This window comes from Schistocerca gregaria, chromosome 5, assembly GCF_023897955.1.
Source record: "Schistocerca gregaria isolate iqSchGreg1 chromosome 5, iqSchGreg1.2, whole genome shotgun sequence".
Lineage (NCBI taxonomy): Eukaryota > Metazoa > Arthropoda > Insecta > Orthoptera > Acrididae > Schistocerca > Schistocerca gregaria.
Genome location: NC_064924.1, coordinates 526,658,846 through 526,680,544, shown reverse-complemented (window position 1 = coordinate 526,680,544; position 21,699 = coordinate 526,658,846). Strand labels below are relative to the sequence as shown.

The 21,699-nt window shown below is 45.5% G+C and overlaps 1 protein-coding gene across 2 annotated transcripts in view; it reads left to right on the top strand.

Moving 5' to 3' along the window:
- The first annotated feature begins 17,896 nt into the window (after positions 1 to 17,896).
- Positions 17,897 to 21,699, top strand: part of LOC126272436 (uncharacterized) — a 28,834-nt gene continuing 25,031 nt past the window's right edge. Inside the window, exon 1 of one of the 2 annotated variants that reach the window (XM_049975308.1) lies at positions 17,897 to 18,206. In XM_049975308.1, the coding sequence (XP_049831265.1) occupies positions 18,201 to 18,206 (6 nt within the window). In that variant the 5' untranslated portion in view covers positions 17,897 to 18,200. The remainder of the gene's footprint in view (positions 18,207 to 21,699) is intronic. The other variant, XM_049975307.1, reaches the window with a different exon arrangement.

Sequence of the window (21,699 nt, the reverse complement as noted above, 5' to 3'; positions counted from 1 at the left end):
TCATCAGATGGTAGAGTTTTGTCAGGACTGGCTCTCCCAAGGCCGTCAGTAGTTCCAATGGAATGTTGTCTACTCCGGGGGCCTTGTTTCGACTCAGGTCTTTCAGTGCTCTGTCAAACTCTACACGCAGTATCGTATCTCCCATTTTGTCTTCATCTACATCCTCTTCCTTTTCCATAATATTGTCCTCAAGTACATCACCCTCATATAGACCCTCTATATACTTCTTCCACCTTTCTGCTTTCCCTTCTTTGCTTAGAACTGGGTTTCCATCTGAGCTCTTGATATTTATACAGTATCTATCTTACCCCTAGTGAGATAAGCCTCTACATCCTTACATTTGTCCTCTAGCCATCGCTGCTTAGCCATTTTGCACTTCCTGTCGATCTCATTTTTGAGACGTCCGTATTCCTTTTTGCCTGCTTCATTTACTGCATTTTTATATTTTCTCCTTTCATCAATTAAATTCAATATTTCTTCTGTTACCCAAGGATTTCTACTAGCCCTCGTCTTTTAACCTACTTGATCCTCTGCTGCCTTCACTCTTTCATCCCTCAAAGCTACCCATTCTTCTTCTACTGTATTTCTTTCCCCCATTCCTGTCAATTGTTCCCTTATGCTGTCCCTGAAACTCTGTACAACCTCTGGTTCTTTTAGTTTATCCATGTCCCATCTCCTTAAATTCCCACCTTTTGCAGGTTCTTCAGTTTTAATTACAGTTCATAACCAATAGATTGTGGTCAGAGTCCACATCTGCCCCTGGAAATGTCTTACAATTTAAAACCTGGTTCCTAAATCTCTGTCTTACCATTATATAATCTATCTGATACCTTTTAGTATCTCCAGGGTTCTTCCATGTATACAGCCTTCTTTTATGATTCTTGATCCAAGTGTTACCTATGTTTAAGTTGTGCTCTGTTCAAAATTCTACCAGGCGGCTTCCTCTTTCATTTCTTTGCACCAGTCCATATTCACCTACTACGTTTCCTTCTCTCCCTATTCCTACACTCGAATTCCAGTCACCCATGACTACTAAATTTTCATCTCCCTTCACTATCTGAATATAATTCTAATATCATTCTAGACGGCTGCAGGTCATCAATGGTACCTGTTTTTCGGACACGTCCGAAAGAACAGACACTATATCTACACTCCTGGAAATGGAAAAAAGAACACATTGACACTGGTGTGTCAGACCCACCATACTTGCTCCGGACACCGCGAGAGGGCTGTACAAGCAATGATCACACGCACGGCACAGCAGACACACCAGGAACCGCGGTGTTGGCCGTCGAATGGCGCTAGCTGCGCAGCATTTGTGCACCGCCGCCGTCAGTGTCAGCCAGTTTGCCGTGGCATACGGAGCTCCATCGCAGTCTTTAACACTGGTAGCATGCCGCGACAGCGTGGACGTGAACCGTATGTGCAGTTGACGGACTTTGATCGAGGGCGTATAGTGGGCATGCGGGAGGCCGGGTGGACGTACTGCCGAATTGCTCAACACGTGGGGCGTGAGGTCTCCACAATACATCGATGTTGTCGTCAGTGGTAGGCGGAAGGTGCACGTGCCCGTCGACCTGGTACCGAACCGCAGCGACGCACGGATGCACACCAAGACCGTAGGATCCTACGCAGTGCCGTAGGGGACCGCACCGCCACTTCCCAGCAAATTAGGGACACTGTTGCTCCTGGAGTATCGGCGAGGACCATTCGCAACCGTCTCCATGAAGCTGGGCTACGGTCCCGCACACCGTTAGGCCGTCTTCCGCTCACTCCCCAACATCGTGCAGCCCGCCTCCAGTGGTGTCGCGACAGGCGTGAATGGAGGGACGAATGGAGACGTGTCGTCTTCAGCGATGAGAGTCGCTTCTGCCTTGGTGCCAATGATGGTCGTATGCGTGTTTGGCGCAGTGCAGGTGAGCGCCACAATCAGGACTGCATACGAGCGAGGCACACAGGGCCAACACCCGGCATCATGGTGTGGGGAGCGATCTCCTACACTGGCCGTACACCTCTGGTGATCGTCGAGGGGACACTGAATAGTGCACGGTACATCCAAACCGTCATCGAACCCATCGTTCTACCATTCCTAGACCGGCAAGGGAATTTGCTGTTCCAATAGGACAATGAACGTCCGCATGTATCCTGTGCCACCCAACGTGCTCTAGAAGGTGTAAGTCAACTACCCTGGCCAGCAAGATCTCCGGATCTGTCCCCCATTGAGCATGTTTGGGACTGGATGAAGCGTCGTCTCACGCGGTCTGCACGTCCAGCACGAACGCTGGTCCAACTGAGGCGCCAGGTGGAAATGGCATGGCAACTGTTCCACAGGACTACATCCAGCATCTCTACGATCGTCTCCATGGGAGAATAGCAGCCTGAATTGCTGCGAAAGGTGGATATACACTGTACTAGTGCCGACATTGTGCATGCTCTGTTGCCTGTGTCTATGTGCCTGTGGTTCTGTCAGTGTGATCATGTGATGTATCTGACCCAAGGAATGTGTCAATAAAGTTTCCCCTTCCTGGGACAATGAATTCACGGTGTTCTTATTTCAATTTCCAGGAGTGTATATAAGTGTACACTAAAGAAAAGTCGTCAGCCATGTCTGGGCTGGAATGCTCTTAAATCAAATGGAATTCAGTTCTTTCCTCACGATCAGTGGTACAATACATCAAGAAACCTACACTAGCCTGCAAAACTTTAGCGCGGAGATGCATAAAGGAACACAACGTATTAACAAATCGGTGTAAATTAATGGAAGTGAGGGACCATGTTGCCAGAGGTTTCCCAGTCGCGCAAAGATCGATGGACGCCAGATGGGGTTGGCCCAGCAACACGAAGCAATTGAAGGAACGGGAAACGACAGTGTGTGTCAATACATGGTAGAATCATCTGCAAACTGGAAGAAGGACGAAGTGTGACGAATCTAGCCCAGGAGTTTGGTTTTGTTCACAGCCTTGGTTCACTTGCAAGGGGAGAGTTGGGGACCATAGGAACTGTCGCCCATAGGAGGCTTGGCGGTCAGTAACACCAGCAGATGACCGCTGCGTTGTGCAACAGGTTAGAAGGGACCCACGCCAAACAGCAAATGCAACTGAAGCCACGTTTAACAGAACTGCAAGGGGCATGTTCTCACGTTCTGCAGTGAGGATGGACTCGTTGCTAGACGAGCAGTACGTTGACTCCCGCATATCGGCCGTACCACATGTGATGATGCCCAGTGCATAGGGACTGGACCACCGAGGAATGCAGTCGCGTGCTCTTCACGGACGAGAGCAGATTCAGTCGGAGTAGTGATTCTGGACATTTCGTCCTGTGGTGAGAGGTGGGAACATGAAAGGTACACAGGAAAGTTGTCGAACATTATCGTTTTGGTCGCCCAGTTGTTATCGGGTTGGTAGGCACAATTTTGGGTGGGCGTACTGACCTCCAAATCTTTTGTAACGTTCTTTTACAAAGAATTGTTTACGATTACGATGAATGAAGGTTTGAACTGTGAAATGGATACATAACTCGAATAACCGTGTACCGTGTTGTAACTGCAAGTGGTGTGCTTGCTCTGTGTTATTGTTGGCAAAACTTTATACGAATCGATTGGGCAGTGCAACTCCAAATACGAACAAAGGAATACAGTCACTGCAAAATACATTCGCCCCCTTAGGCACTGAATCCTATGGCCCCGTTCAAAACTAATAACTTTGGTCCCTGCGCACATAACAAATAACTTAAATTGTCTTACCTCTAGAACAGCAACGGTGGAACGCGATTTATTCTGGTCTCTCATAAACAAATATAATAGCTACAGTCTCAGCAGTGTCCAATGATGGCCATAATACTTTGAAATGCACATGAAATTATTTTGGCTGATAAACGAGAACATTTAAGAAACATCTAACTTCTTTGAAAAAATAGCTGACCTGGACCGGGAGGTGAATTACTAACAATGAGTTTTTTAGTCAAATTATATTGCTAATTATGTTTGCCTTTTCAAAAACATCTGACAACTGAAGTTATTCACAAGTGATTCACAAACAATGAGATTTAAACAACAATTGTTATGTAACCGCACTAATCCAACATACACTCCTGGGAATTGAAATAAGAACACCGTGAATTCATTGTCCCAGGAAGGGGAAACTTTATTGACACATTCCTGGGGTCAGATACATCACATGATCACACTGACAGAACCATAGGCACATAGACACAGGCAACAGAGCATGCACAATGTCGGCACTAGTACAGTGTATATCCACCTTTCGCAGCAATGCAGGCTGCTATTCTCCCATGGAGACGATCGTAGAGATGCTGGACATAGTCCTGTGGAACGGCTTGCCATGCCATTTCCACCTGGCGCCTCAGTTGGACCAGCGTTCGTGCTGGACGTGCAGACCGCGTGAGACGACGCTTCATCCAGTCCCAAACATGCTCAATGGGGGACAGATCCGGAGATCTTGCTGGCCAGGGTAGTTGACTTACACCTTCTAGAGCACGTTGGGTGGCACGGGATACATGCGGACGTGCATTGTCCTGTTGGAACAGCAAGTTCCCTTGCCGGTCTAGGAATGGTAGAACGATGGGTTCGATGACGGTTTGGATGTACCGTGCACTATTCAGTGTCCCCTCGACGATCACCAGAGGTGTACGGCCAGTGTAGGAGATCGCTCCCCACACCATGATGCCGGGTGTTGGCCCTGTGTGCCTCGCTCGTATGCAGTCCTGATTGTGGCGCTCACCTGTACGGCGCCAAACACGCATACGACCATCATTGGCACCAAGGCAGAAGCGACTCTCATCGCTGAAGACGACACGTCTCCATTCGTCCCTCCATTCACGCCTGTCGCGACACCACTGGAGGCGGGCTGCACGATGTTGGGGCGTGAGCGTAAGACGGCCTAACGGTGTGCGGGACCGTAGACCAGCTTCATGGAGACGGTTGCGAATGGTCCTCGCCGATACCCCAGGAGCAACAGTGTCCCTAATTTGCTGGGAAGTGGCGGTGCGGTCCCCTAGGGTCCTACGGTCTTGGCGAGGATCCTTGCGTCGCTGCGGTCCGGTCCCAGGTCGACGGGCACGTGCACCTTCCGCCGACCAGTGGCGACAACATCGATGTACTGTGGAGACCTCACGCCCCACGTGTTGAGCAATTCGGCGGTACGACCACCCGGCCTCCCGCATGCCCACTATATGCCCCCTTCAAAGTCCGTCAACTGCACATATGGTTCACGTCCACGCTGTCGCGGCATGCTACCAGTGTTAAAGACTGCCACGGCAAACTGGCTGACACTGACGGCGGGGGTGCACAAATGCTGCGCAGCTAGCGCCATTCGACGGCCAACACCGCGGTTCCTGGTGTGTCCGCTGTGCCTTGCGTGTGATCATTGCTTGTACAGCCCTCTCGCAGTGTCCGGAGCAAGTATGGTGGGTCTGACACACCGGTGTCAATGTGTTCTTCTTTTCCATTTCCAGGAGTGTATATGCAAACCATCAAATTACGTATAGCTCTCTTAACAAATAGTAGGAACATGCAAACTATCAAATTACGCATATATCTCTTAACAAATAGTAGGAACATTACAAAAGTGAAATATCTAAATAGCCTTTTTATCAAATCAGTTTACGTACATTTTGGGGTTACTCAACAATTACAAATTATCAACCAACTCATCTATACTAACGCTCTGGCAAAACATAATAATTATTTAACATCTTTACCCAGTTTGCATGAAGTCTTCTGTTTCCAAGTTCAACAATATTGGCGTACCTAAATTAATCTAACACTTGGTGGCTTCACACAGCACTCCACAGAAACTGGTGGTGGTGGTGGTTAGTGTTTAACGTCCCGTCGACAACGAGGTCATTAGAGACGGAGCGCAAGCTCGGGTTAGGGAAGGATTGGGAAGGAAATCGGCCGTGCCCTTTCAAAGGAACCATCCCGGCATTTGCCTGAAACGATATAGGGAAATCACGGAAAACCTAAATTAAACTGCCTACTCCAACGTCTTTCCCTCACAGACAGTTACCAAGAACTGTGCAGCCTGAGTTCTCTTACTCCAACACTATAATTATCTCAGACCAGAAGCAATATTCCTGGGTCTGCGGTCTTACACAGTCAGCGATATAAAGGCTATCAAAGATATACATCGTTTGTAAAATCATATTCGGACGCCACATACAAATGTGCCTCAGTAGACTCCTTTCACGTTGAACACATTGCGCTCACCAATCATTTTTTTTTTAATTTATTAGTATCCGGGGCCTGCCTATACAGCCGTATCAATAGTAGAACGTCAATTATGACTATAGGAAAGTAAGAGCAACATAACAACTAGTCCCCGAGAGGAGAAAATATTCAGTACGGCTGGGAATCAAATCTGGGCCCCTTCGTTTGGCAATCCAACGTGCTCATCGCGCAGCTACCGAGATGGACAGGTCAACGCTATTGTGACACTGTACTCTTTCGTGTGCGTCCTTTCAGAGGTGCACTGGCCCACGCTTCATTTTTGTGGAGGACAACGCGCGACTGCATCGAATAGCGCAGGTGGAGTGGCTCTTGGAATGAGAGGATATTCGGCAAAAGAACTGGACTGACCCTTCCCCCGACTTAAATCCAACCGAGCACGTGGGGGATGCAGCGGAGAGACATGCATTGCAGCACGACCACGTGTACCAACGACCGTCCAGCAGTTTCCAACCGCACTGGTTTTCAACTTTGAAGCCAGCAGCACGTTGCAGAGCATACAGTGCCGTCCGTGGTGATCACAGACTGTATTAAGAACCATGTCTTGGCTTTTCTAATGTTTAGGAGACCATAATGAACTTCGGCGTAATTGTTGTCTTTGAAAAAAAGTGTCATTTCTGTCCTTCTCACTGCGTATTTCTTTCAGGTGCCTTCTGCAATATACTCTAACAGTTCTATGTATGGTCCTATGTTACTAGGTAGTGTCACATGAGACAGTTACTACGTATTTGCCCGCATCTCGTGGTCGTGCGGTAGCGTTCTCGCTTCCCACGCCCGGGTTCCCGGGTTCGATTCCCGGCGGGGTTAGGGATTTTCTCTGCCTCGTGATGGCTGGGTGTTGTGTGATGTCCTTAGGTTAGTCAGGTTTAAGTAGTTCTAAGTTCTAGGGAACTGATGACCATAGCTGTTAAGTCCCATAATGCTCAGAGCCATTTGAACTTCGTATTTAAGTTTTGCACAGCAGTGTATTTAGGGTCGTGGAGAAATTACAGCGTCCCAAGAAGTCTTACACCAGTTATTATATACAGAGTTGGTTAAAGATTCAGGTCCAGTGGCAGGAAAATTAAACTTGTGCTTTACCTGTCCATATGTCATTTAAAGAAAAATTTAGGCACTGTTTCTCATAAGCAATAGGCCATCTGCACATACGCGCTATACAAAGGAATGAATCTGCGACGGGTTTCTTTTTTCAAGAGTTGTAAATTGACAAACAACATATTAGGGAACAATCATTAAACCTACAAAAATGTTTCGAGCTTCTAGCAGCGTGAAGTAAGTACACAACCACGACCTTTCCGAAACTGCTCGTCTGCCATTGTCCAGTAGTGACTATAGTGTGATTTCTGCTGCCGTTCTTATGTACAAAACATGCATGTTCGAAGGAAAATTCCATCGTACTTCTCAATAACACAAGAATTGCTGTTTCGCATTTATTCGCTAGTGCCAGGCCTCCACTCTCAGTAAAATATGCCCTACGTAACGTAAGAGTGCTGGTTGTGGTGCGTGGACGAGGGCGTATGGGAGTCTGGGCTGGGCGGTGAATCGTGATCCGCTGGCCCAGCAGCGTGTTCGGTCAGGCTGCCCTCTGAAGTAAGAAAAACTCAGTGAATGGATCAACGATGAACCTGAACGGGAGTCACGGGACGTCCGCTTCGAAGAAATGCAACGAATGACAAAGAATAAAATGAGTTTAAAAAAAGCGGTTAAGGCAAGTGTTCGGGTAAGGCGGCGAATCCGGGTTCGAGTCCCGGTCCGACACAGATTTTCATTGTCGTCATTCTAACACTTTTCCGAAGATGTTTCACATTCGTACCTGCGAATACACTTTCCTTTCTTCTATTTCCGAGCTACCGCTCCGAGCGAGGCCGCCCAGTGAGTGACTAGCACACTGTGAAGTAGGCTGTTTAGGTTCTTATATTGGTAACGCCACGTAGCGCTCTGTATGAAAATCACTGGCTGTGCTGTGTGCAGCCTGTGGCTGGGTGGTATTGTTGGAATTTGCTATTGTAGTGTTGGGCAGTTGGAGGTGAGCCGCCAGCAGTGGTGGATGTGGGGAAGTGAGATGGCGGATTTTTGAGAGCGGATGAACTGGACGTGTGTCCATCAGAGACAGTAAATTTGTAAGAATGGATGTCATGAACTGCTATATATATTATGTTTTTTATCACTATTAAGGTAAATACATTGTTTGTTCTCTATTAAAATCTTTCGTTTGCTAACTATGCCTATCAGTAATTAGTGCCTTCAGTAGTTTGAATCTTTTATTTAGCTGGCAGTAGTGGCGTTCGCTCTATTGCAGTAGTTCGAGTAACGAAGATTTTTGTGAGGTAAGTGATTTGGAAAGGTATAGTTTAATGTTAGTCAGGGCCATTCTTTTGTAGGGATTATTAAAAGTCAGATTGCGTTGCGCTAAAAATATTGTGTGTCAGTTTAGTGTTGATCAGAATACGTAAAGAGTGAAATGTCAGAGTACGTTCATTTCTGCTCAGCTGTTTGAAAATCAAATAATGTAAGAGGTTTATCAGCACAGTAATTCAATAATTTTTCTAAGGGGACGTTTCAACTGGACTAGCCATCCAGATTTAGGTTTTCCATGATTTCCCTAACTCACTTTAGGCAAATACTGGGGTGGTTCCTTCGAAAGGGCACGGCCGTCCCTTCCCCTTCTTGAAACCATCCGAGCTTGTGCTCCGTCTCTAATGACCTCAATGTCGACGGGACGTTAAAGTGTGACAGCTCTCTCTTCCTTCCGCGCTACCCCGTATACCATCACTGGCGCCCAGTTCAGTATAAGGTAATGTTTTTGCTGTGCACCGCCTGCTCCCGCTTTCACCCTCTGGTCATCGGATCCAAATCTGTGATGAGTTGCGATCCGCAGTCTTTATTGGGAGTGTTGTTGGATATTTTAATCTCTGTCTCTTCTTTTATTACGCTATCCCAGAAACACTTTGCCCGTTTAATGATATGTGACTCGTCGTATCCAGTTCGGTGTCTGTTCTCAAGAGCATTTCCCAGGATACGGCTTCCGCTCGGTGCGCCAAGGTTCCCAGAAAAGGCCATTCCTGTGCTAGGTGACGGCCCAAGGACACTTCCAGCGGCAGCTGGTGTGGCCGAGTGGTTCTAGGCGCTTCAGTCTGGAACCGCAGGACCGCTATGGTCGCAGGTTCGAATCCTGCTCGGGCAGGGATGCGTGTGATGTCCTAAGGTTAGTTAGGTTTAAGTATTATTAAGTTCTAGGGGACGGATGACCTCGAATGTTAAGTCCCATAGCGCTCAGAGCCATTTTTGAAATGCATGGAGACCGGCAGACAGCCTGCGACCGGTGAAGTGGCTGTCAGCTCTCAATCAGTCTCATGCACCACTGTCCACTCTCACATGCTACTTTCAGCTGAGTAACCATTTTATTTCTCGGTAAGAAAATTGTCTGGCTAAACACGTCAACTGAAGCCTTTATCCAGCAACTGCTTTCCAACAGAGATAGATTCGTAACACGCGCAACGTGCTGTGGCAGCGCGCGCTTTCGCGTTTACTCGGTATTGTTCGTTCGGAATGACATACTTGTTATAATGTTCGTTCATGTGACTATTCCTCTATTATTGTTTTGGTGTCAATTAATATTAATATTAAAACATCATCTACAGGGGCTGAGCATCGTGTTACAGTGATAAACTCCCTGCTGTCCTTTCGTTAAATCTTTTTTTATAATAAAGGACTGTGTCGTGGTTCCACCTCGCCTGTTGCTTAGTCAGCAGATATTTACTTCATTTCGTTTCGATTAGGCAGTTCCGGTATTAGAGGCTGTCTATGAAAGAAGAGATCACAAACACGGAGAATTCATCTTTGGCTTGCTGTCAGCCCAAGTATTTGAACTGGGACAGTCTAAAAATTCATACTTACAGGTACCGAAATCATTTACGTCTACAAGCAGCGGATATGGCGGTTCGGTACCCGTTAAGTACGAATCATTAGGCTGTCCAACTTAAAACATAAGCAGTAAAACGGTACACGACGAAGAAATTGTCCGAACAGGACAAAAATCGGTAGACGTAATGTACATATGCAGACACACAAATGCTTACGATTTCAGAAAAATTGGACGATTTTTTAAAGGAAAAATGCTTCACAAATTGAGCAAGTCAATAACGCGTTGGTCCACCTTTGGCCCTTATGCAAGCCGTTGGGCGGCTCTACATTGATTGATACAGTTGTTGGACGTTCTCCTGAGGTATATCGTGTCAAATTCTTCCCAACTGGCGCATTAGATCGTCAAAATCCGGTGGTGGTTGGAGGGCCCTGTCCATAATGCTCCTAACGTCCGCAGTGGGGGACAGACCCGCGGACCTTCTTGGCCAGTGTACAGTTTGGCGAGCACGAGAAACAGGCAGTAGAAACTTTCGGCGTTTGCGGCAGGGCTCTATCTTGCTGAAATGCAAGCCATGTATGACTTGACGTGAAGGGCAACAAAACTTTATTTATTTTTTATTTACAGGTCACGTTCTGTAGGAACAAATTGACGAGAAAATCTCCAAGGTCATGGAACATGTAAGTACATGAAATTATAATATAAAAGTAATAACAGATAAAAATAAAATGTTTATTAACCCCAAAAAATTCGTCCATAAACTTAAGTAAACGCAATCAACAATACAACAAGATTCATCTTGATTTTTCAAGGAACTCCTCGACAGAACTGTAGTGACCCTGGAGGAATCTCTTCAGTTTCGACTGAAACCGCGTTGATTACTGTTAAAATTTAAGAATTCGAGCGGTAGTTTACTGAAAATGGATGCAGCAGTATACTGCTCACCTTTCTGCATAAGAGTTAAGGAAGCCCGATACAAATGCAGGTTTGATTTCTGCCGAGTATTAATTGAATAAAAGCTGCTTATTCTTGGGATAAGCTAATATTGTTAACAAGAAATGACAGTAAGGAATATACGTATTGGGAGGCTAATGTCAAAATACCCAGACTCGTGAACAGGGATCGACGAGAGGTTCATGAACTTACACCACTCATTGCTCCAACCACCCATTTCTGAGCCAAGAATATCCTTTTAGAATGGAAAGAGTTACCCCAAAATATACCATACGACACAAGCGAATGAAAATAAGCAAAGTAGACTAATGTTCGTGTCGAACGAGCATCCACTTCAGATACCGTTCGAATAGTAAAAATGGCAGCATTAAGTCTTTGAACAAGATCTTGAACGTGAACTTTCCTCGACAGTTTAGTGTCTATCTGAACACCTAGAAATTTGAATTTCTCAGTAACACCAATCATATGCCCATTCTGTGAAATTAAAACGTCTGGTTTTGTTGAATTGTCAAAACTGAGTGTTACTGTGATTTAGTGTTAGTTTATTTTCTACAAGCCATGAACTTTGGTCATGAATTGCACTGTTTGCTCAAATGGCTCTGAGAACTATGCGACTTAACTTCTGAGGTCATCAGTCGCCTAGAACTAAGAACTACTTAAACCTAACTAACCTAAGGACATCACACACATCCATGCCCGAGGCAGGATTCGAACCTGCGACCGTAGCAGTCTCGCGGTTGCGGACTGAGCGCATAGAACCGCTAGACCACCGCGGCCGGCTTGCTCTATTTGAAACCAGCCCAATGTTGCACGCAACATCCTTTACTACCAAGCTAGTGTCATCAGCAAACACAATTATTTTAGACTTACTCGTAATACTAGAGGGCATATCATTTATGTAAATAAATAAGGAACAGGAATGGCCACAATACTGATCCCTGAGGCACCCCCCCCCCCTCCCTCATTTTACTGTACCCCAATCAGATCCCACATCACAGCCATTCTCAACATTGCGAATAATGACCTTTTGCTGTCTGTTGCTAAAGTAAAAAATGAACCAATTGTGAGCTACTCCCCGTATTCTGTAATCGCCCAACTTCTGGAGCATATTTTGTGATCAATACAATCAAACGCCTTAGTTAAATAAAAAATATGCCTAGCGTTCGAAATCTTTGGTTTAATCCATTCAGTACCACACAGAGAAAAGAGAATGTAGCACTTTCAGTTGCCAAAAGACCTCTAAAGCCGAACTGTAGACTTGACAGCAAATCGTGTGATATAAAATGATCAATTATCCTTACATGCACAGCCTTTTCTAAAACTTTAGCAAACACTAATAGCATAGAAATAGGTCTAAAATTATCTACATTATCCCCTTCTCTCTTTCTATAAAACAGCTTTACTACTAAGTACTTTAATTGTTCAGAGAAACTAACCATTCCTAAAGGAAAAATTACAGATATGGATGAATACAGGGCTAACATGTCTACATCTACATCTACATCTACATCCGTACTCCGCAAGCCACCTGACGGTGTGTGGCGGAGGGTACCCTGAGTACCTCTATCGGTTCTCCCTTCTATTCCAGTCTCGTATTGTACGTGGAAAGAAGGATTGTCGGTATGCTTCTGTGTGGGCTCTAATCTCTCTGATTTTATCCTCATGGTCTCTTCGCGAGATATACGTAGGAGGGAGCAATATACTGCTTGACTCTTCGGTGAAGGTATGTTCTCGAAACTTTAACAAAAGCCCGTACCGAGCTACTGAGCGTCTCTCCTGCAGAGTCTTCCACTGGAGTTTATCTATCATCTTCGTAACGCTTTCGCAATTACTAAATGATCCTGTAACGAAGCGCGCTGCTCTCCGTTGGATCTTCTCTATCTCTTCTATCAACCCTACCTGGTGCGGATCCCACACTGCTGAGCAGTATTCAAGCATTGGGCGAACAAGTGTACTGTAACCTACTTCCTTTGTTGTCGGATTGCATTTCCTTAGGATTCTTCCAATGAATCTCAGTCTGGCATCTGCTTTACCGACGATCAACTTTATATGATCATTCCATTTTAAATCACTCCTAATGCGTACTCCCAGATAATTTATGGAATTAACTGCTTCCAGTTGCTGACCTGCTATTTTGTAGCTAAATGATAAGGGACCTATCTTTCTATGTATTCGCATCACATTACACTTCGCTACATTGAGATTCAATTGCCATTCCGTGCACCATGCGTCAATTTGCTGCAGATCCTCCTGCATTTCAGTACAATTTTCCATTGTTGCAACCTCTCGATACACCACAGCATCATCTGCAAAAAGCCTCAGTGAACTTCCGATGTCATCCATCAGGTCATTTATGTATATTGTGAACAGCAACGGTCCTATGACACTCCCCTGCGGCACACCTGAAATCACTCTTACTTCGGAAGACTTCTCTCCATTGAGAATGACGTGCTGCGTTCTGTTATCTAGGAACTCTTCAATCCAAACACACAATTGGTCTGATAATTCATATGCTCTTACTTTGTTCATTAAACGACTGTGGGGAACTGTAACGAACGCCTTGCGGAAGTCAAGAAACACGGCATCTACCTGTGAACCCGTGTCTAAGGCCCTCTGAGTCTCGTGGACGAATAGCGCGAGCTGGGTTTCACACGATCGTCTTTTTCGAAACCCATGCTGATTCCTACAGAGTAGATTTCTAGTCTCCAGAAAAGTCATTATACTCGAACATAATACGTGTTCCAAAATTCTACAACTGATCGACGTTAGAGATATAGGTCTATAGAATGAGATTTTCACTCTGCAGCGGAGTGTGCGCTGATATGAAACTTCCTGGCAGATTAAAACTGTGTGCCCGACCGAGACTCGAACTCGGGACCTTTGCCTTTCGCGGGCAAGTGCTCTACCAACTGAGCTACCGAAGCACGACTCACGTCCGGTACCCACAGCTTTACTTCTGCCAGTATCCGTCTCCTACCTTCCAAACTTTACAGAAGCTCTTCTGCCAGGAAGTTTCATATCAGCGCACACTCCGCTGCAGAGTGAAAATCTCATTCTGGAAACATCCCCCAGGCTGTGGCTAAGCCATGTCTCCGCAGTATCCTTTCTTTCAGGAGTGCTAGTTCTGCAAGTTTCGCAGAAGAGCTTCTGTAAAGTTTGGAAGGTAGGAGACGGATACTGGCAGAAGTAAAGCTGTGGGTACCGGACGTGAGTCGTGCTTCGGTAGCTCAGTTGGTAGAGCACTTGCCCGCGAAAGGCAAAGGTCCCGAGTTCGAGTCTCGGTCGGGCACACAGTTTTAATCTGCCAGGAAGTTTCATATCAGCGCACACTCCGCTGCAGAGTGAAAATCTCATTCTGGAAACATCCCCCAGGCTGTGGCTAAGCCATGTCTCCGCAGTATCCTTTCTTTCAGGAGTGCTAGTTCTGCAAGTTTCGCAGAAGAGCTTCTGTAAAGTTTGGAAGGTAGGAGACGGATACTGGCAGAAGTAAAGCTGTGGGTACCGGACGTGAGTCGTGCTTCGGTAGCTCAGTTGGTAGAGCACTTGCCCGCGAAAGGCAAAGGTCCCGAGTTCGAGTCTCGGTCGGGCACACAGTTTTAATCTGCCAGGAAGTTTCATATCAGCGCACACTCCGCTGCAGAGTGAAAATCTCATTCTGGAAACATCCCCCAGGCTGTGGCTAAGCCATGTCTCCGCAGTATCCTTTCTTTCAGGAGTGCTAGTTCTGCAAGTTTCGCAGAAGAGCTTCTGTAAAGTTTGGAAGGTAGGAGACGGATACTGGCAGAAGTAAAGCTGTGGGTACCGGACGTGAGTCGTGCTTCGGTAGCTCAGTTGGTAGAGCACTTGCCCGCGAAAGGCAAAGGTCCCGAGTTCGAGTCTCGGTCGGGCACACAGTTTTAATCTGCCAGGAAGTTTCATATAGGTCTATAGTTCTGCACATCTGTTCGACGTCCCTTCTTGAGAAGTCGCATAGTATGGGACTTGATACAACAATAGTACAAAATCAGTTGTTACAAATTACATATGCGCGCAGCTATAAATAGTAAATTTGGGTTTTATCTTATACTACATCGCTCAGGTACCGCCATCGTTCTCCATGACCGGCCCCCGCAACTCCATATAAGACACAAGTGCTCTCTGTGAGCTATACAATTTGACAACTGCTCTCTAACAGCAACCTGACACAACCGCCCGACGGCGAGCTACTGCTACCACTGCTGCCGACACTGCTCTCTGGTTGCGATTCTATTGTAGCTTACATATCGCAGGCAGGGCGTGAGCAATCCATCGAAGTTACATCTGCTCGAGTGCGCTAGCAATAAAAATGGTTCAAATGGCTCTGAGCACTATGGGACTCAACTAGTGTGATCATCAGTCCCCTAGAACTTAGAACTACTTTAACCTAACTAACCTATGGACATCACACACATCCATGCCCGAGGCAGGACTCGAACCTGCGACCGTAGCAGTCGCGCGGTTCCGGACTGAGCGCCTAGAAGCGCACGGCCACCGCGGCCGGCCGCTAGCAATAAATTCCTTACTCATGGACCTCATACAATGTATCGGCTGATCAAAAAGTCAGTATAAATCACGGAATAATATTGATAGAGAGGTAAAAATTGACACACATGCTTGGTATGACATAGGGTTTTATTAGAACAAAAAAAAAGTATTGATAGACGCGTGAAAGATCTCTCGCGGCGTCGTTTGGTAATGATCGTGTGCTTAGACACCACTTTCTTCATGCTTGGCCTCCCAGGTCCCCAGACCTCAGTCCGTGCGATTATTGGCTTTGGGGTTACCTGAAGTCGCAAGTGTATCGTGATCGACCGACATCTCTAGGGATGCTGAAAGACAACATCCGACGCCAATGCTTCACCATAAATCAGGACATGCTTTACAGTGCTGTTCACAACATTATTCCTCGACTGCTGCTATTGTTGGAGAATGATGGTGGACACATTGAGCATTTCCTGTAAAGAACATCATCTTTGCTTTGTCTTACTTTGTTATGCTAATTATTGCTATTCTGATCACATGAAGCACCATTTGTCGGACATTTTTTCAACGTTTGTATTTTTTTGGTTCTAATAAAACCCCATGTCATTCCAAGCATGTGTGTCAATTTGTACCTCTCTATCTACATTATTTCGCGATTTACTCAGTTTTCAAATTTATACTGACTTTTTGATCACCCGGTACATAAGAGCTACCGATTTCCGTCCAATTCGGGTAATTCCTTCGTGGTCCGTCCTTTTTTTTTGTTTTAGGGTGTATTTTAAGTAGAACAGCCTAAAAATTCTTAGTTACATGTACTGACAGCACGTCGTAATACCTCCGATTACGAACAGCGGAGACGGTAGTTCAGTAACCGTAAGCTGTCCTACTTAAAATACTTTGCATGTAAGCAAGCCAAACACAAATTCTCTGCATTTGTAATCTATTCATTAGTAGACAGCTCTTGAAAATGGCCTGTAAGGTTGGAATAGGCCAATCGTACGAAACATAACGAAGGAAATACTCGTTAATTAAGCAACAGCCGAGTGAAACCATGTCATTGTCCTTTAACAAATTCGAGGCTGTGGTACGTCATATGAAGCAAATGATCTATTTGTATTAGTTCCGGCCGCTCTTCTAAAGTCCTGAAACATCCCCTTAGAAAAATTAGTGAATTACTGTGCTGGTAAACCTCTTACATTATTTGATTTTCAAACAGCGGAGCAGAACTGAACGTACTCAGCCATTTCTCTCTTTACTTATTCTGATCAACACTAAACTGACACACAACATTTTTTACCGCAAAGCAATCTGACTTTCAGTAACCCCTACAAAAGAATGGCCCTGACTGACAATAACCTATACCTTTCATGAATCATTTACCTCACAAAAATCTTAGTTACTCAAGCTACTGCAAAAAAACGAGCGCCAATACTGCCAGCTGAATAAAAGATTCTAACTACTGAAGGCGCTAACTACTGATAGGCATAGTTAGCAAATGAAAGATTTTGATAGAGAACAAACAATGTATTTACTTTCATAATATTCAAAAGTCATCATATGATATAGCCAAAAGCCGTGTAGGACGTCCTGTATTGAGGTTCAAGGACTCCGGTAAACGAGATTTGGAATCGACACAAACAGATGGGAGGCACGGGCTAGCATGAGACGAGAGTGGCGTGATGATATATCATCTGGAAAGTCGAAGCATGATGAAGGCTTGTTAGACAGATTAAGGCAGAAAAAGCTTCGCAATGGTACCACTGCTCCTGCCTCAGCAGCAAGATGCACTTGTGACAATTGCGGCAAGAGATGCCGTGCTGCCATTGGCTTGACAAGTCATATGAAAAAATGCAACCCACAGTATTAAAAATTTACTCTTTCTGATGGACGCACGTCCAGATCGTCTGCTCTCAAAATTCTGCCATCTCTCAAAATTCTGCCATCTCTCTCCCCACATCCACCACTGCTGGCGGATCACCTCCAACTGCGCAACGCTACGCGCTGTTCACATCCAACTGCCCAACACTACAATAGCAAATATTCCAACAATGCCAAACAAGCCACAGACTGCACACAGCACAGTCAGTGATTTTCATACAGAGCGCTACGTGGCGTTACCAACATAAAAGCCTAAACAGCCTGCTTACAGTTGGGTGTTTCCTATTCCCCTTCCCTTCGTAATTCATTAAATTTCATTCTTCATAATAGCCGTGTCTGTTTACAAATGGCACCGTTAGTCTCGGTAATCGCGTACTGGTTATAATTTCAATTACCGACTACTCTTCCTCGTCTGGAAACTCCTTTGGAAGTCAAATAGTTCACCGTGTGGCGCGTGCTCCCGAGCGTAGCAGGTATAGAAGCGGGCTCGAGCGTCGCGTGCCCGTCGGCTGTCCACAGCGCAGTTTACCGAAAGGAAGTGGCGGAAGGGCAGGCGCGTGAAAGCGGGCAGCGGCGCAAAAGACGCCGCTTGTAGGCAGCGCACGGCGTCGCAACCGGACGCCGCACCGCGCCGCGGCGAAAGGCGACGCCGGTCGGAGCTGCGCCGCAGACAGCGATCGCAGTCCGCCAGGGCGCCACGGGACAACCGCTCACTAGACTACACGCCCGACTCCCGACGCCGCGCCGCGGACAGCACACACGATGCAGGTAGCGTGCGCGCTGCGCCCTGTGCCAGAGAAACCATTTCTTGGCACTCCACTCTGCAGGTCAGCTTCTGAAGCCAAACGATTCCTTGATTCCTACTGCCTTTCGCGTCGCGACCTCGGGGAAGATCAGTTTGGATTCCGTAGGAATATTGAAACACGTGAGGCAATACTGACCTTACGACTTATCTTAGAAGAAAGATTAAGGAAAGGCAAACCAACGTTTCTAGCATTTGTAGAATTAGAGAAAGCTTTTGATAATGTTAACTGGAATATTCCCTTTCAAATTCTAAAGGTGGCAGGGGTAAAATACGGGAGCGAAAGGCTATTTAAAATCTGTATAGAAACCAGACGGCAGTTATAAGACTTGAGGGGCATGAAAGGGAAACAGTGGTTGGGAAGGCAGTGAGACAGGGTTGTAGCCTCTCCACGATGTTATTCAATCTGTATACTGAGCAAGCAGTAAAGGAAACAAAAGAAAAATTCGGAGTAGGCATTAAAACCCAGCGAGAAGGAATAAAAACTTTGAGGTTCTCCGATGACATTGTAATTCTGTCAGAGACAGCAAATGACTTGGAAGAGCAGTTGAATGGAATGGACAGTGTCTTTGAAGGAGGATATATGATGAACACCAACAAAAGCAAAACGAGGATAATGGAATGAAGTCGCATTAAGTCGGGGGAAGCTGAGGGAATTAGATTAGGAAATGAGACACTAAAGTAGTAAAGGATTTTTGCTATTTGGGGAGCAAAATAACTGATAATGGTCGAAGTAGAGAGGAAATAAAATGTAGACTGGCAATGAGAAGGAAAGCGTTTCTGAAGAAGAGAAATTTGTTGACATCGAGTATAGATTCAAGTGTCAGGAAGTCCTTTCTGAAAGTATTTGTATGGAGTGTAGCTATGTATAGAAGTGAAACATGGACAATAAATAGTTTGTACAAGAAGAGAATAGAAGCTTTCGAAATGTGGTGCTACAGAAGAATGTTGAAGATTAGGTTGGTAGACCACGTAACTAATGAGGAGGTATTGAATAGGATTGGGGAGAAGAGAAGTTTGCGGCACAACTTGACTAGAAGAAGGGATCGGCTGGTAGGACATGTCCTGAGGTATCAAGGGATCACAAATTTAGCATTGGAGGGGAGCGTGGTGGGTAAAAATCGTAGAGGGAGACCAAGAGATAAATACAGTAAGCAGATTCCGAAGGATGTAGGTTGCAGTAGGTACTGGGAGATGAAGGAGCTTGCACAGGATCGATTAGCATGGAGAGCTGCATCAAACCAGTCTCAGGACTGAAGACCACAACAACAACAACAACCAAAGCAATGGTCCAGTCCGACATGTCGAAACACCCACCCCGAAATTTTTTATGCAGGAGTATTACAACGAAAGAAATGCACTGCCCAGAATTGCTTACAAACACTGCTGGTATGTTTTTTAATTGTTGAGGTAACCGGTTTTTGTGGTAGCGCTTCCTAACTAGCGCGCGATCGGCCGTGACAAGAGAGCATAGCGCCGCGTCGTGCTAATATCCGGAGTGACAAAAGTGGATTTAAAGCACCTAAGCCGTGCAAAAAACGTCACGTATCATAAATTTTTTGAACAAGTGGCGGTTTGTATCAACAGGGGACTAACAGAGGGGAATAAAAAAGGCAGTGTCTGATGTTACATTACAGACGACTTCCATCAATCGTGACTTTAATTTCGAAATGAAACATTTCTTACACATACTACATTTTTTCACAATTGGTGCAGCACAGTTCTTAAGTAAGTTTTGAATTACGTATATTTCACTAACAATGAAACAGTTTGTGGTACATCTGCACCATAATCCGCAAGCCACTTTGAGTACCTCTATCGGTTCTCCCTTCTATTCCAGTCTCGTATTGTTCGTGGAAAGAAAGATTGTCGGTATGACTCTGTGTGGGCTCTAATCTCTCTCATTTTATCTTCATGGTCTCTTCGCGAGTTATACGTAGGAGGGAGCAATATACTGCTTGACTCCTCGGTGAAGGTATGTTCTCGAAACTTCAACAAATGCCCGTACCGAGCTACTGAGCGTCTCTCCTGCAGAGTCTTCCACTGGAGTTTATCCATCATCTCCATAACGCTTTCGCGATTACTAAATGATCCTGTAACGAAGCGCGCTGCTCTCCGTTGAATCTTCTGTGTCTCTTCTATCAACCCTATCTGGTACGGATCCCACACTGTTGAGCAGTATTCAAGCAGTGGACGAACAAGGGTACTGTAACCACTTTATGTGATCATTCCATTTTAAGTCATTCCTAATGCCTACTCCCAGATAATTTATGGAATTAACTGCTTCCAGTTGCTGACCTGCTATATTGTACCTAAATGATAAAGGATCTTTAGTTCTATGTATTCGCAGCACATTACACTTTTCTACATTGAGATTCAATTGCCATTTCAAGCACCATGCGTCAATTCCTTGCAGATCCTCCTGCATTTCAGTACAATTTTCCATTCTTACAACCTCTCGATATACTACAGCATCATCCGCAAAAAGCCTCAGTGAACTTCCGATGTCATCCACAAGGTCATTTTATGTATATTGTGAATAGCAACGGTCCTACGACACCCCCTGCGGCACACTTGAAATCACTCTTACTTCTGAAGACTTCTCTCCATTGAGAATGACATGCTGGGTTCTGTTGTCTAGGAACTATTCAATCCAATCACACATTTGGTCTGATAGTCCACATGCTCTTACTTTGTTCATTAAACGACTCTGGGGAACTGTATCGAACGCCTTGCGGAAGTCAAGAAACACGGCATCTACCTGGGAACCCGTGTCTATGGCCCTCTGAGTCCCGTGGACGAATAGCGCGAGCTGGGTTTCACACGATCGTCTTTTTCGAAACCCATGCTGATTCCTACAAAGTAGATTTCTAGTCTCCAGAAAAGTCATTATACTCGAACATAATACGTGTTCCAAAATTCTACAACTGGTCGACGTTAGAGATATAGGTCTATAGTTCTGCACATCTGTTCGACGTCCCTTCTTGAAAATGGGGATGACCTGTGCTCTTTTCCAATCGTTTGGAACGCTTCGCTCTTCTAGAGACCTACGGTACACCGCTGCAATAAGGGGGGCAAGTTCCTTCGCGTACTCTGTGTAAAATCGAACTGGTATCCCATCAGCCCAGCGACCTTTCATCTTTTGAGCGATTTTAATTGTTTTTCTATCCCTGTGTCATCTATTTCGATATCTACTATTTTGTCATCTATGCGACAATCTACAGAGGGAACTACAGTGCAGTCTTCCACGTGAAACATCTTTGGAAAAATACATTTAGTATTTCGGCCTTTAGTCTGTCATCCTCTGTTTCAGTATCATTTTGGTCACAGAGTGTCTGGACATTTTGTTTTGATCCACTTTCCGCTTTGACATAAGACCAAAATTTCTTAGGATTTTCTGCCAAGTCAGTACATAGAACTTTACTTTCCCCAAAGTCGTCACAGTAAAGCATAGTGTCA